The sequence below is a fragment of the Protomyces lactucae-debilis genome (genome assembly GCF_002105105.1).
Source record: "Protomyces lactucae-debilis strain 12-1054 chromosome Unknown BCR37scaffold_2, whole genome shotgun sequence".
NCBI lineage: Eukaryota > Fungi > Ascomycota > Taphrinomycetes > Taphrinales > Protomycetaceae > Protomyces > Protomyces lactucae-debilis.
In genome coordinates, this window is record NW_024467994.1 from 302,943 (window position 1) to 319,158 (window position 16,216).

A 16,216-nucleotide genomic window follows, 5' to 3' on the forward strand; every position below is an offset into this window, starting at 1 on the left:
CAACCAGCACCAGCAGTGGACCAGCACCCAGCGACGAGAGAGTGAAGGGATAGGACAGTCAGAGAGTCAACGAGAGAGATGCAGAGCTTGTTTGTGTACCAGTGCAATACATGCCAGACTGTCCTCTCAGACTCGCTGCATCAGGCAAGCGCAAGGCCAGCGAGCAGGCAAATAGACAGCTCACAACCCACAGCCATTGCCGTTGTGCAGGCTCAGGTCGAGCAAGCGGAGAATGCAGTGCCTCAAGTCGATCCAGTCACCTATAGCGTGACGGCATCTATTCGTTGTGTCAAGTGCAAGGCGAGTGTAGGTCATCGTCTGCTCAGCACATCGAAAGACCTCGATCATCTCCGTGGCTGCGTCGTGTTGGATTCTGATGTGAGTCTTCGTGTTGAAAAGCATGACTGATTGTGTGCCAGGCAATCACAAGGTATCAGCTTGGCCAGGCTGGTACGATGCAAGCAGAGCTAGACGCTCAAGGACAAGGTACAGAAGTGACGGCTGCTCCACCGTCCTCTGCACTAAAAGAGCCAGACACACACGAGACAGGTTGCAGTCAAGGACCTTTTGTTGTTTTCAAGCAAGGTCCTAGTTGGCAAGCAGCAGACCACGAGATTGCCATGCTCAAGTCCTACGCCTGTGTGTTGCATGAAGCAATCAGCGACTTGCGCGAGCAGTTGTTGGTTTTGCAAGACGACAAACTGGATGCAAAGCAAGCCAGGTCAGAGACAAATGCAGTCACCGTGACGGATGCTCAGATGCAGACAGAAGCACCAGAAAAAAATGCGTTGGACAAGACACGTTTGGAAGTCGTCAAAAATGGCGGTACGGGCAAAGCATCGACTCCCGTTGCAAGGACACGAAAACGCACGGCTTCTGCTATGAGTAAAGCTTGATTATTCTCAGAACTGGCATACCGGTACAAGAATTGATGACATTTATAGTATGAACACATTTGAGTTTACAATTAGGACCTCGTCTTCACTTTGGCACGAGCAGGGGGACCGGCGATGCGAGACCATTACCAGATGGAGGACTGAGTCGACTTCCATTGAAACTCAGACCACCCAACAAGCTAGATGCCGAGGGGAGCGTGATGCCATGTCCACCCAGAGCTACACTGCTGCGACGTTCAGAGTCGCCATTCAGCAAACTCGTCACACCTCCAGCCACACCGCCACGAGACGTACCAGCTCCCACCACGGGATTCAATAACGCAAGCATAGAATGATCGTGATGAGAACGACTTTGTGCATTCGATGGAGACGGTAGAGACGCTGTAATGCTTGCCAAACTTGGTATCGCGCTAGGCGTTGCGACCGGTGGGCTATGCTTGAGTGAATCGCGTCGCAGACTCGCAGGAGATGCCAATTGTTCGAAAGATGGCGTCAAACGTGCAACAGGCTGTGGTGGTGGACGTGTCAGCATGGATGTGACGGAGACGCTCGGTGGCGAATATCGTATTAGAGAAGGGATGGAATCTCGTCGGGCCACCTCGAGTAGGGTTGCTCGGGATTGCTCGTTGTAGCCATAGGGAGACTGTCTCAGTTCCCCAGGAACGCTGCTAGCTGTCGGGTATGGCCCCGGAAATGGCGGCGTATGATTTCTTGACTGTACTGGAGAGAATGAAACGTGATATGGGTGTTCACCTGCACCATATCCCGGTCTGTTGTAAAAGTGAGAATGGCCACGTTGCGCGGTAGCCTCTGGTGGAGGCGGTTGTGTCGCCTCAGGGTATCCATAACCGTGGCTATGCCCATACGACTGTGCAGCAGCAGGCCAGGGGTGTGTTGGTGAGCTTGGAGGCCTCGATTCACCGCTGAAGCTGCGAGGCACATCATACGGGTCATTGGAAATTGAACCAGAGGAAGGTCGCATGTAAGTGCCATGGACAGGAGCACTGGCTGGAGCGTAAATGCATTCTTGGTCGAGTCGTCTGCAATTGGAGCATCGAGGGTCATTGGCAACCTGTGAGATTCCCGTACATCTGATCTTACGCTTTCGACAATAGCGGCATGCGACTGCTGTCCGCTGACGCGCTTGAGGACCTGGCCTCGAGATGTTCGTTGAAGATACACCAGCCTGCGATGTGGACGTTCCGTTCACTGACCCGCCGCTTGACTTGGAGTCGAGCGAATTGAAGGATTGCAAGCTCGGTTGGTAGAGGGGACCAATCCCACCATTGGTCGAGGGACTGCCACTCCCGGTACGCGCAGGAAAGGATGTTGGATATGATTGCATTGAGTCTCTCGAGGGTGGCCCGCTCACGGCCGGCCAGCCAATGCCGCTCTGTGAAGGTGAAGCAGATCTGAGGGGGCCACTAACTGCTCGCATACTTGTGGAATCTTGCTGAACAGCTGAGCGCGGCGCATCAAAGGACGCCAATCGATGCGCTGGTGTCGCTTCGTCCAAGGACCGACTGCGAGGCCGTTTCTGACCCGGCCGGTCGTCCTGATCACTCATGGACATCCTAGCCTGCAGGTTTGAAGTTGATGAGGTAAGAAGAACGCTTTTGATGCTTCTGACCTTGTGGCTTTGCAATTCAGACGCTGGTCAGCCTGAGCTGTTGAAGATATAGTAATGAGTGAGGTAAACAAGAGAGAGAAGGAACGATATACATGGGCACCAGGCTGCCTTTGACAGGAGAGGCCCTTGTCTCATCCACGCATCGGAAGATTGGCCGTTACGGATGTCGAATTGTAAGAGGCGCCGCATCTTTGGGCCTCTTGCGGGCCATTTTCTGTTTGGCAGCTGGGAACTCTGACCGTGACGGACCGCAGCGGCAGGGATCTGGAAGCCGAACCAAGGTCCCCAGGCTTCATGCTGGATTGGAAACATCTCCTGAGTCATGAGCTTCTTCTAGTCAGCATTTGAGCCTTCGTCAGTGCGCTCACTATCCCAGGTATAGCAATAGATACACATGTATACAGAAGCCTCTTGTTGGAGTCAGCTGAAGTGTTCAAGTGAGGGCTTTCGAACTTAATTCCAACAACTCGGAAGCGCGGGCCGCACAAAGGCCCAGACCCCCTCAATATCCCGAGCGCCAAATAGGGGAGTTGGAAGCGAGAGTCTCGCATGTCGCACAAAGGTCCAGGCCGCTCGAGCAGGGGAGCATCATCCGAGCATAACCATCTATGCACTTTCTTTCTCACATTTCCCATAGTCTTTTTAAGTTTTGACGGAGGGGCGGCTGGGGGGAAGCCTCTACCGCAGGCTTTCTCTCGTATTCCCAGATCACATCTAGCTCTGATTTAGAGATCTGTCGTGGAGTAGTGCAGCTGGACGGGCCGTATCCGCAGACTCACGCGGCAGTATCACCGTATGCCGTATCAGCCGTGAGTCATGACTCATGACTCCAACTCATAAGTCAATTGAGTCAAGCGCTGACAAAAGTGATACCGGCATCACAAATCCACACAATGCTGACGAGCATGGACAGGATGTCAGCATAAACCCAGCGAGTCGTGAATGGAAAGATGCCTGTACACTTGCAAACGTGATCTGAACAAGATAATATCGGGCTTGAAGGCTGCACAGGTACGCATAGATTCAGCAGGCAAGGAAGCCAGATTGTGGCCACGAAACTGAGAATTGCTCAAAAGTAAGATAATGTCGTAAGGCCGTCGTTAAAGGGTCATTGCGATTCATCAGAGACATCGATGCCAGCCAGGTAGGCCACACCCTGTGCCAATCAACAAATATACTAGCACCAGCAGCACCAGAGCAACAAGTGCCGTTGTCCTGATATTCTGCCACCCCATCTGCCTCTTGACAATCGTACTCTTCTTGCGAAATGCAACACTCGATGCATTCAACACAGCCGTCTTAACCACCAACAAGTCAATCCGCTCGCCGCGCTCCAAGACACGCTCGATATTCTGCGTCATGACCTGCTTCACGGCATCAAGATCTCTTTGTACTTCACGCGCAACGCCTGCACCGCCTTGTGATTGTTCCTGCGTCCACTGTTGCGCAAGTTCTGCAAGTGTGGTATCGAATGCCTTGAACTCATAGCTACCGGCTGTGGATACTTCAGCTTGACTGTAGGTCTCTAGGAATTGGCGCTTCATATCGAGCAGACAAGCAAACGGTATGCGCCGTCCAAGCGATTCCGTCGCCATGGCCAGGAAGGTCAGGCCTGCACTGGCGCCTGTCGACTGGCTTGTGCGCGCAGATGGCGGAAAAGGTTGAGCAATATGCAAGACGTGGATAGCGTAGTTCTTGTGCACGAATGTCTGCTTGGCATCGGTGGTTCTGTCTAGCTTGTTGAGGATCGAGGTGGCAATGTTTGATGCATTTTGAGTGCCGTTTGCATGTGTTGCTAGGAGTGTATCTCCCTTTGCAACTGCCAGGTAGAGGAGGGCTGGTGCGCTTGCTGGGGCAGGGAGGATGCCATGGTCAAACCTGACAATGAGAAGTTTGGTGTGCGTCGACTTTGACATTTAAGCGGCACTCTAACCACGACAGAAGGTGGGTTTTGGCCAATGAGGGCGCTTGAAATGAGTGCAAGAAAGGATCCAAGGCAAGGTATTCTGACCAATCACCTGCCACAAGCTGCCAGGGAGCAGCTTTGATTCCTGCCAATCGCACCCGCGACAGTCCAATGCATCGGGCGCGCAGAGCATACGCCTAACTTGATCGTGATCGTTTATAGCGACAACAGCGATCATAACTTCTACTAACTACTAATAGACTACTACTTGATCTGTGCATAGCTAGAGCACACATTGCTTCGCTCATCTGCCATATGCAAGTCGCCTGAGGCTCCAGCGTCTTACACCGACTGCCGAAGGGAAACAATAATCATCTTTCCGTCCCAAAGATATAGCCAGGCCGAAGGGCAGCAAGAGCAGACCAGGCGCGGGTAAACCTAGTCGTGCATCCGCAGCGAAAAGAGCTACCAAAGTACTAGGTCAAGCAAGAATGAATTGTAAGGAAACTTGAGCAACCATGCAATTCAGGTGCCGAGACTTTATTCACGCGTTCTGGACGACTCATTTTATTTCATGAATCGAGGAAAATGGCCTAAGAAGCACATGCCCTACGCAGCGTACCGTTGAGAATTCTCCAACGCAATCTTTGCCATCGATAGCGAAGACAAGGCTTTGGTAGAAGCTTTCTTATCGAAGGAAGGCAAAAATTGGGAAGACGCTTGCCGTTACAGCGCTAGATGGATCAGAAGGCATGGGAGACGGTTCATATCTGAGCCGAACGTGCTCTATATACGAGTCAAGGCCCTGTTTGACTATGTCGCTGGTATTGAATGCGCTGCCACCAAGAAGCCCTTCATTACCTCTGATATGCTCAAAGACGCGGAGAGCCTGCCGAAATCTATCAAAGCAGGACGTCTCTCGGAGCCTCCTGGCTTCTGTTTGCATCAGCAATGTGGGCCGAGTCAAAGTCTTCCCATGTGGAGATCGGTCAAGGGCACGTCGAGGAATGAAATGTTTCATCGGAACACCAACAAAAGGGACTCCATCATTCATGGGAGCTACCAATATGGGGTCTCTTGAATGACGCTGCGACGTTCTCGATACAATTTGCGTGTTGGTATGCGCTGGCGTCACGGTATAATTTGGACAGGTGGCGATAATTTTGGTTTTTAAGATCAGCTCAAAATGCTCCACATTGAACTCGGTATACCTGTTCCAGAAGCACTGCATCACTGGGTTGTGGTAGATGGATATGCTGATCGCCAGGTCCGATATCTCGACCATCTCGACCAACTATTTGGGATAGCACGACTCTCCTCAGAGCTTCGCAGATCGCACGGTTTCGAGCCATGTGCAAAGGACGAACAGGTCCACGAGTAGCTCGCCAGCCAGTTTGCAACAAAGTTCTCAGTTGTTCCCGTAACGACTAGAGTAGAAAGGAGGTTGTGCAGATCCGCTCTAGACGAATGGCAAAGGTCAAGCGGGCGTCAAAACACATTGCCCTCAGCAGAGGGCTATGTGCAAATCACCAAAGCAGTCAACGAAAAGGCTGATGGGCAGACCATTCAATATAAGCTCATCGACCATGTTAAAAAGTTCGTCGAAAGTGACGAGAAGAAAAGAATGAATGACACGTTGACCAATCTAAAACATTCGTCCGCGATGCGGCGAATGGGTGCTGGTTACCAGGCGAGATTGTCGACAGAGGTGCATCACATCAGCTCAAGCGATCCTGTTGTGCGCAACCTTGGACCCACAAGACCGCTTGAGCAGCCTGTCAGGCTTATGAGTCTCGCCCTTTCTGCACCAGTACCACGACCTGTTGATCCCTCCGCGCCTGAAGTTTTCGTCGAAAAAAAAAGGCAGTCATGCGATGTACACAGAGCTTGCAAGAGCTACAGTCTCAAAACATGCGGTGCATATCAAGTAGCATATTGTGTGCTTCATCCCAAAAGTTTGAGTCGTGCTGAGCGCTCCTTCAGGCCTGAAGTTTTGAGATTATGGAATCGCCAGGCATGTATTGCAGTACGAATGCAAGAGGAGTTCAGGATCGATATTGCCTACAGCTTGCACCACGAATCGCTTAACGTTTTTGCACAGCACAAGCTCCATTCTGATATTGCGAGCAGTTCAAGCAAGCTGCTCGGCTTCCTTCAATCTGACGCAAATTTTATTAAGGATTTACTGAAAGCATACATTGAGGAACAGATATTCCACAACCCCTTTGTTCAGGGAAATGATAGTTAGAGGAAGATGCAGACATGCGAGCAACGAGTTCGCCCTTGACCAGGCCATCTGATCACTTGCGCTTCGAAGCAGGCGACCAGGCCATCAGGGAAAAGCAGTCACCAACATAAATGAGTATCATTGGTAGCTTCAACACTTACACAAGGGTAATCTTCTTTGCACTTAACCAGGAGGACAGATATTACTGCCTGTTAAACCCATCAAACGTCTGTATAAACGGCCTGAAACGCGTTGCGCCCCAGGCATGGGAATATAGCCAATTAAGCTTACACGGTCACACAACTACCACAACCTTCAAGGTCCTTCTCGGAAGCTCGATCTTGACACTATCGAGCTTTAACCAAGACTCATTTGGTAGCAGAGGCTGTCCGGCGCTAGCTATAGGCGTTGGAATCACGTCGATCAGTGACGATCGACTGATCTGGCGTCTATATCTTCTTCTATCGTTTTGGAAGGAAGCTTGCGGCCGGTAGTAGGTTTAACGAGGCTCTTATCTATCGCGAGAATCAACTCGACTGCAACCTTGGGACGATCTGAAGCGGCGCTTTACTTTCTTAGGGTGGGGGTTTAAGCTACAATTGGTTCAAGAGAGAGTCACCAGCAGAATGCCGATGGAAATACTAGCAAATCTGGCCTATGAGGTCGCTGAGCTTGCTGCTTCTCAGAGTCGTCAGACCAACGCGTCTCTCCCTGCTGTAAAAGCTAATCGACAATTTGCTTCAACAGCTCGGTCTACCTTGGCGGCAGCTTTCCTCGTGACAAAATGGCCAAACAGCTGCGAGCGATCAGCCTTAGCGGACGCATGTGGCCTAACTCATCGTCAGGTGGCAATATGGTTTGCTAACCAGCGTGCTCGGCAGAAGAAAAGAAAAGGCTCGGCGTGACAACTGGTCAGGGCTCAGAGGACTTTTGCCTCGAGCATGCCGGCTATATTAATGAGCATATCTAGGACCCCGGCGTGACACGGGACTTGGGTTCAGGACTGATCTTTTTTATATGTTAGCGAGAAGCGTATTGAGTTTGTCAATCTTCCTTAGTACTACTTCAGAAGAAAGAAAGAAAGAAAGAAAGAAAGAAAGAAAGAAAGAAAAGAAAGAAAGAAAGAAAAGAAAGAAAGAAAGAAAGAAAGAAAGAAAAAGAAAGAAAGAAAGAAAGAAAGAAAGAAAGAAAGAAAGAAAGAAAGAAAGAAAGAAAGAAAGAAAGAAAGAAAGAAAGAAAGAAAGAAAGAAAAGAAAGAAAGAAAGAAAGAAAGAAAGAAAGAAAGAAAGAAAGAAAGAAAGAAAGAAAGAAAGAAAGAAAGACACCGACGGGCCAGCAGAGGCAGTTTAGCTCTACGAGAAAGTGAGTGCCGGCAATTGAGTCAACACAAGTCTTTCCTGCATCCGATTGGCATGTTACGGGAGGAATCCCGAGCCAGCTGTAAAGAATGGATTGTCTCAAAAGAGCCATTTCGCTATCTTGGCGTCCAAGTGGGGCACTTGGTCAATCAGGGTCAATAGTGGGAGGAGATCAAGGGCAAGACTCTGCGACGACTCAGGACTATCACCATGCATGGGATCTCAAGTTCGCTGCCAAATGCCAAGTAATCAACACCTTCTGCTTCTCCAAAATTCTATTGTACGACAGACTTGAACCAACGCCGCAAGAAATCATCAGTGAGATTGAGGCCGCTGCATACAAGACCACTCACAATAGCTTCAGGCCAACGGTGAAATATGAATGACTGTGCACGCCAAAGGACTTGGGCGCATTTGGACTTTTCTTATCTCAAACTTCAGCTCCGGGTCGTGCGATGAACACGCAGCCTTGAAACTCGCATGTGCGACTCCGCACCACATGCTCCGACAACGCTGGCCACCTTGTCTCTAATTGCGCTCTTACTCGTCGGCAACACCCACTATGTCGCCCCTTGTTCCAACTCTTCCTTATCAAGCAGCTCGGACATCTCCACTGGGCTCATGCATTCCATCATGAGGCTACCCGCTATCACGGTCTCGACTTCATCGCAAGCTCTCTCCACTGCTCACTTCATCTCGCTCTTTACCACGTTGTCCAATGCTGAACGATTGGCCTCGTCTCGCAGCTCTGACCAATCCACGTCGGCGCCTACGCTCCTCTTCCACTCTTCTTATCTATTTCCTTGCTGAGAGTCGGCTCCTGCGGGGTCCGCCCACATCATCGCCATTCGCTCTCTTGCTCGAACCTGGTAGACATAAGAAGACAGCCTTCTGCTATTCTGTACCTTAATTTGCAATTTCTATTCTCACCACCTACATGTTACCTCAGGTCCTGTCCTCAGCACAAGCACTCCTCCCCTCCTGCTCGGGCATCCCTTTCACGTCTGCCGAGCGCGATGGGTACTTGACCTCGTCCACGAGGATGCCTGGAGAAGCGCACACTAGAGATCGATCTGGCAAAGGCTGTGGAGACCGACGAAAGACGGAGAAGCATACTACAATCTCAGATTTGGCTGGAACCAGAGAAGTTGGAGGACCACAGTAATACTGGTACGGTACCAGTGGCACTACCCTTTCATGTTTCACAGTCCAATATTCCCAGCTCATAATGCGGCACTTTTGCTACTACCACGCCAATGGGAGGCCTACCTGAAGGCTTGGCTGGGACTCATGCAGCAGCAGGGCAGCAGCGAACGAGATATTCACGTCATACAGGATCAAGTGAAGCTGTCGCCTCCGTCATGGCAGTCGCTCCTTCCATTACCATTTTTCATGTTAAGAGATGGGAACCCAGTCAAGTCCAGCTCTGTCAAGGAAGGCATCTCCAAATTCAACACCATCATGTATCGTAGAAGCTGCCTGTCATCGTACACTGAGCAGCTAGGCATTGACGAGCCGCGCTGGCTGAAATGGTGGCAGTTCCTACTTTACATCAGGTTCAGGTTGCCAGAGGCAGAGGATACTCTACACCTGCTGTCGCGCTGTCGCTTGGGTCTCTCAATACAGGAGTTCGGAACGCTAGTGCCGCGGTAGAGAGCAACAAGAAGTAAGAGTGCGTCAATTGTATGGGTACCGAACTCGAGACGCCCGAGCAACTCTTTGTACTCTGTCCAGTGGCAAAAGAAGGCTGGTCGGCCGTTCTGCCTGAGCAACTTCCAACCTACGTTGACCTCGTCTGCCCCGAAGTCAGCAAAGATAATCGTGGCCTGATCATGACCTATGCTGCCACTACATGCGGCATCTGGAACCTCTCAAGGTCTCGCTCTTTCAAGGAAACAGGCTTGACGCTACCACTGACGCAAAGAAAGCTTACGAGAGTGATGGAAGACACAAGAACGCTGGGTACTCGCACGCGCGCGCGCGCAATTCCAAGGGTGTTTTAGCGGGTGTGCTTGTTGAGGTCTTCACTTCTTCAGCCAGTCCCGCGCTGTTAGTCGCCCACTGGGCAGGCTCTCGTGAGATGAAGCTCATTTCACTTACCTTTCCGACCATATCTGTAGTTTCTATAGCAATGAAGGAAATAATATATCAAATGAAAAAGATTTTCTTTGAGGGCGCATAAAAACAAGGGTGTCTTAGCGGGTATGCCTGCATGAACAGCTTGCTGATCCAGGGCCCGCATCAGTAATGTGCTAAACCCAGACGGCTCCATCAACTTGTTTGGGGACAATCAAGCCACTCTGGTGTAGGCCCACAACCCCGTGTTCAACGCCAAGAGCAAGCACATCGAGGTCAAATACCACCACACTCGACCGCTGATTGAATAAGGCAAGATCAAGCTTCACTATGTCAGCACCAAGTTGCAGAAGGCAGATTGCCTAACAAAACTCCTTCCTCGTCCCGCACTGGAGCACTAACGGCTTCTTCTCGGACTTGTATAAGCGCTACGCTTATCGACATAGAGGGAGTGTTGAGCAGTCTAGTATCCACTTGCGTGGGTGTGACTGCTAGTGCATCTCTCTGCAGCGTATCGCGTGCGTCCACGTGATGGTCACCCCTAGTCCATAGAGAGAGTATGAGCATCCACTCTACTCTCTGTTCGTAACTATCTTATTTGCACTATCTAGGTTGCTTGAGTCAGACGCCTTACCAGGCACGTCATGAGGCATACCCGCAAAAACACACTTTTGTATGCCCCACAAGTTCCTGGCAGGTGGAGTGAACTGGTCGCGGTCTCTGCTGCTTGAACGCTGCAAGGAGGCTACGAGTTGACAAGAAAATACAGGCCTGGGCTCAAGACTTCGGCTGATGCGATCTACGGAAAATTTACCGGAGTGTACCAGATCCAATCGGCGGATTACCGTGAGAAATTTTCCAAGCATAGCGGATTACCGGAGCCAACCGACTTCCAAACTTGCACACCGGAGGAAAACCAGCGGATATGAAGAGGCGGATCACTGAGTGTAACGAACACGCAGCCTTAAACTTCGCATCCGACTTTCCCGCACCACATGCTCTGGCAACTCATCGCGGCTCTTCTACCTTCCGCCCTTCAACGACGCTTATCACCTCAGCACGTTGCTTATCGTCCCCCGCCCAGCTTCCTCATTTCCGGCAACGCTCTGTCACGTTGTCCTTTTTCGCTCTCTTACTCGTCGACAACGTCTACCACGTCGTCCCTTGTTCTGTCTCTTCCTTATCTCGCAGCTCGGACATCTCCACTGGGCTCACGCAATCTCGCTTCCCCTCTTCTTTCACTGTTCTCCTGCTGAGAGGCGGCTCCCGTGGGCTCCATCCCCATCATCGCCATCCGCTCTCATGCTGATACCTGGTAGACATAAGTAGGCAGCCTTCCGCTGTCTTGTTCCTTAGTTTACAATTTCTATTCTTGTCACCTACATCTCGCCCAAGTCCTGTCTTCAGCACAAGCGTCCGTCCTGTCCTGTTCGCCCTTCATCACACTTTGTAAACTCAACAAAGCTTGTACAGGCATCCCAGTATGTCGTCAGTCCCCGACGTACCTTCCGCCCAGTCTGATGTGCCTTCGCCTTAGGCCGACGGGCTTCCCTCTCGCCAAGCTCTTCTTGCTATGCAAGAGACCATGATGCAGCGCATTGCACAGCTCGAAGCCTTCGCCGCAGCTGCTACCGCCTCAGCAGCCGACTCAGTAGCCGTCCCTGCACCCACACCAGCAGCCAACTGGGCCAGGACTGCCGTCAAGATCGCGGACCCCAAACCTTTCGACGCCGATCTTCTTGGTCAAGACGTGCGCAACTTCGCCGCATCCTGTCGCCTCAAGATGCAGGCCTGCCCTTACCTCTTCCCAAATGAGGGCATAGCCATCGCCTGGATTCTCCAACTCCTCCAAGGCGATGCGGCGATGCGGCGAAGTGGCGCGACGCGCGTGCAGTGGCGGACCCCACTACTGGCCTCATCTCGTTTCCTGGACTGCCATGTAAGAATCTAGGTGATGAGGGACGAAGATGGCTTGCGCTGAGGACAGGACTTTGACAAGGACTAAGGGTAGATAATGAACTGTAAACTAAAGAGCAGAAGACAGCAGAAGGCTGTCGTCTTATGTCCATCAGGCTCATGCGAGAGAACGGATTGCCAGAGGAGCGAGATGACGAGAGCAGAGCGAAAGTATGAGAGCTCTGCATGAAACCAGGTTGGATGACGTGTGAGCAGCGTAGCTGATAGGTTGAGATGAGATGTTCGTCTTGAGAGTACGAGCGAGAACAAAGAGAACAAGGGGAACAAAGAAACAGGGAAGTGCCAGCGAGACCGAATCAGGCAGTGTAGCAGATGCGGGCTAAGGTGATCAGATCTGCGTGGTCATTACATGCCAGATGCCAATGCAGTTCTCGACGCCCTCATCCAGTCCTTTGCAGTCCGCGATCCCGTGTCAGATTCAAAGAAGCAGCTCGCCACCCTCAAGCAAGGAAAGGAGACCTCCGTCAGCGTCCATCTGGCCGAGTTCGAGCGTCTCATTCTGGTCTTGAATATCACTGAGGAGACCAAGTGCGACATGCTTCTCAGCACGCTCAACGAGAAATTTACCGAGGCCCTCTTCAAGCTAGACGAGGTAGTCGACAACAACTACGCGGCCTTAGCGCAGCAGGTTGTCAAGGTGGAGTCGCGCATCCAGAAGCGCGAAAATCTCGCAAGGCGCTTGCACAGGTCAACTGCGGACCTCGCCAGAGTCGCAAAACGCGACCACCCTTACCAGCCTCTGCAGCAGCGCCTTTGCCCTGCTGCCTCGACGTCGCAGGCGCCTCCACCGATGGAGATCGACTCCGCCACATTCCGACCTCTGACTCCCGCTCAGAGACGAGCGCGCAAGGAACAACGCATCCGGGGCGACCTTTGCGTTTACTGTGGTGGAGCGGGTCACTACCAAGACAAGTGCCCAAAGAAGCGGCAGTCCCCAAATGGACCCGGCAGGAACCAGTAGGGCACTCCTGGGACCGGGCCATTCAGGACCCTCATTCGCCTTCGCTTTTGTCTGTTGTAGACGATAGCGCAAATCTCTGTCTATTTTCCATTTCTCTGCCTCCTCTCTCGTCCCATCCGCAAAGTGTCTTGCCTGTTACCATCTCCCATGGTGACAGTTCCCTCGACACGTTTGCCCTCCTAGATTCCGGTGCAACAAGTTGCTTCATCAGCGCGACTTGTGTGAATCGAGGCCGTTTTCCGACCTTAACCCTTGACAGCGCAATCCCGCTGAAAGGCTTTACGGGCAAGGAACTCGAGTCTGCCTCTCAATTCACGTCTCCCCTTCGCATGACCATTGGTAACCACCAAGAATGCCACCACTTCGTTGTTGCTGAGCTCTCCGGCTACGACCTCATTCTTGGCACCACTTGGCTTGCGAAGCACAATCCTGTTATCGACTGGTCTGCGTCCACAGTCCAGTTCCCGGCCTCGTGCAAGGCGCACATCAATCAATCGCCTGTCCAACACGATGCCGCTCCTCCAGTCAATGCCAGCGTCATGCAGATCCACATGGTGTCGCTCAAGTCTTTCGCCCGGCTAGCAAAAACTCACGATGTTCTCCACATCGATCTCGCCGACATCTATTCCGACGTCGAGCCAGACCTGCTACGCGCGATACCGGACAAATATCACGTCCTTCTCCGCATCTTCTCGAAGATTCAGGCTGCCCGCCTTCCCGATAATGCTGCTTACGATCACAAGATTCCTTTGTTCCCGAGCACCTCGCCTCCTTCGACGGCGCTTTATCCCATGAGTGCAGAGGTGTGATGAAGGGCGAACAGGACAGGACGAATGCTTGTGCTGAAGACAGGACTTGGGCGAGATGTAGGTGACAAGAATAGAAATTGTAAACTAAGGCACAAGACAGCGGAAGGCTGCCTACTTATGTCTACCAGGTACCAGCATGAGAGCGGATGGCGATGGTGGGGATGGAGCCCACGGGAGCCGACTCTCAGCAGGAGAACAGTGAAAGAAGAGGGGAAGCGAGATTGCGTGAGCCCAGTGGAGATGTCCGAGCTGCGAGATAAGGAAGAGACAGAACAAGGGACGACGTGGTAGACGTTGTCGACGAGTAAGAGAGCGAAAAAGGACAACGTGACAGAGCGTTGCCGGAAATGAGGAAGCTGGGCGGGGGACGATAAGCAACGTGCTGAGGTGATAAGCGTCGTTGAAGGGCGGAAGGTAGAAGAGCCGCGATGAGTTGCTAGAGCATGTGGTGCGGGAAAGTCGGATGCGAGGTTTAAGGCTGCGTGTTCGTTACAAGAGGAACTGAATATCCTCAAGGAATACTTGGACGAACAGCTCAAGCTCGGCAATATCTCTGTTTCCGAAAGTCCAGCTGGCGCATCTGCTCTTTTTGTCAAAAAGAAGGACGGGTCTCTGCGTCTCTGTATCGACTATCGCGGCCTCAATGCCATCACCGTCAAGAATCGGGCCCCTCTTCCTCTCATCTCTGAAAACTTGGATCAATTGCACCGGAAACGAGGAAGCTGGGCGGGGGACGATAAGCAACGTGCTGAGGTGATAAGCGTCGTTGAAGGGCGGAAGGTAGAAGAGCCGCGATGAGTTGCCAGAGCATGTGGTGCGGGAAAGTCGGATGCGAGGTTTAAGGCTGCGTGTTCGTAACACCAGGCCACGACCGAAGCACCCTTAGCCCACGTCAATCGCCACCTTGGTAAGGTTCACTCAGATCCAAAGTCATTCGATGGGTCTAGTGACGCCGTGCCCGTACGAGATTCATTGACTCTTGTGGTTTGAAACTCTCCGCCGAGCGAGAGCGCCTCGCCACGGAATCCGAGCGTATCTCTTACGTTGGTGGGCTTCTCACTGGCGCCGCTCGTTCGTCGTGGCCGATCCACACAAGCCCGGCTTGACGCGCCTCACTTTCAACACTGTCAAGGAGCTGTTTGACTCCTTGAACACTGCCTTTTCTCGAAGTGACGATAACGTCGAAGCTCGCAACGAGCTCAAGAAGTTGCAGCAAGGGAAGACGTCCGCATCCCGTCATGTGGCTGCGTTCCGCGCCATCACCGCGCCTCTGGATCTGACAGATGAGACCAAGGTCTTCGAATTTCGTCGCACCTTGAATCCAACTTTATGTTCGATCCTTTCCTTGTCCAACCCATCAAAGAAGGACTTTACTCAGTTCTGCGAAAAGGTGGTTCAGTGTGACGAGAACTTGCTCGAGAACGCCCAGGATACCCCTGGTTCCCGACTCTTCGCCGCCATGGAATGCCTTGTACGCGATGAGCTCTGCCGAGCTGCAGGTCTTGAAAGACTACCTCGGCGAACAACTTGCCCTCGGCAATATCTCTGTGTCCGAAAGCCCCGCTGGCGCCTCGGCTCTGTTTGTCAAGAAGAAGGATGGGTCTTTACGTCTATGCATCGACTATCGCGGCCTCAATCGCATCACTGTCAAGAATCGTGTGCCGCTGCCACTCATATCGGAGACCTTGGATCGTCTTCACGGGGCGAAGGTCTTCACGAAGCTCGACTTGCGCGGCGCGTACAATTTATTGCGCATTGCGAACGGAGATGAGTGGAAAACCGCTTTCCGCACGCGTTACGGCCACTTCCAGTACAATGTCATGCCGTTTGGATTGACCAACGCACCAGCCTCGTTCCAGACCATGATGAACGATGTCCTGCTCCCTTTTCTCGACATTTCAGTGGTGTGTTATTTGGACGACATTCTGGTCTTCTCTGATTCCCAAGCAGCTCACGACGTGCATGTCCGAGAGGTCCTGCAAGTGCTTCGCGAACACTCCTTATACGTCAAGCCAGAGAAATGCGTCTTCGACAGCGACACAGTCGAGCTTTTGGGATATGTTGTCAGTTCCAAGGGTATCAGCATGGACAAATCAAAGGTATTGGCCATTCTCGATTGGCCAGCTCCACGATCGGTTCACGATGTTCAGGTGTTCAATGGATTCGCCAATTTCTATCGTCGCTTCATCGAGGGATACAGCAAAATTGCCAAACCGGTGTACGACCTTTTGAAGAAAGATACGGGACCCTTTGTTTGGACTGAAGACGCTGCCGCGTCGTTTGGACTATTGAAGAAACGCTTCACCACGGCCCCAATTTTGATCCACTTCAATCCGGATAAGGAGATCTTCATCGAGACCGATGCTTCTGACTTTG

At 51.9% G+C, this 16,216-nt stretch overlaps 4 protein-coding genes across 4 annotated transcripts; 2 read left to right on the forward strand and 2 right to left on the reverse strand.

The window, feature by feature from the left end:
• Positions 1 to 78: 78 nt before the first annotated feature.
• On the forward strand, positions 79 to 896 carry BCR37DRAFT_390650 (uncharacterized protein; the record flags this gene model as incomplete). Its single annotated transcript, XM_040870891.1, has 2 exons — positions 79 to 378; positions 420 to 896. The coding sequence occupies 2 exons, from the start codon at positions 79 to 81 to the stop codon at positions 894 to 896; spliced, it is 777 nt and encodes a 258-aa protein (XP_040727782.1).
• Positions 897 to 981: 85 nt separating this feature from the next.
• On the reverse strand, positions 982 to 2,469 carry BCR37DRAFT_390651 (uncharacterized protein; the record flags this gene model as incomplete). Its single annotated transcript, XM_040870892.1, has 1 exon — positions 982 to 2,469. The coding sequence occupies one exon, from the start codon at positions 2,467 to 2,469 to the stop codon at positions 982 to 984; it is 1,488 nt and encodes a 495-aa protein (XP_040727783.1).
• Positions 2,470 to 3,647: 1,178 nt separating this feature from the next.
• Positions 3,648 to 4,442, reverse strand: BCR37DRAFT_385378 (synaptobrevin-domain-containing protein; the record flags this gene model as incomplete). Its single annotated transcript, XM_040870343.1, has 1 exon — positions 3,648 to 4,442. One exon carries the CDS (start codon positions 4,440 to 4,442, stop codon positions 3,648 to 3,650), a length of 795 nt encoding a protein of 264 aa, XP_040727784.1.
• A 1,176-nt stretch (positions 4,443 to 5,618) lies between these two features.
• Positions 5,619 to 6,680, forward strand: BCR37DRAFT_385379 (uncharacterized protein; the record flags this gene model as incomplete). The annotated part of the gene is made up of 2 exons (XM_040870344.1): positions 5,619 to 5,784; positions 5,845 to 6,680. The coding sequence occupies 2 exons, from the start codon at positions 5,619 to 5,621 to the stop codon at positions 6,678 to 6,680; spliced, it is 1,002 nt and encodes a 333-aa protein (XP_040727785.1).
• Between the last annotated feature and the right edge of the window lie 9,536 nt (positions 6,681 to 16,216).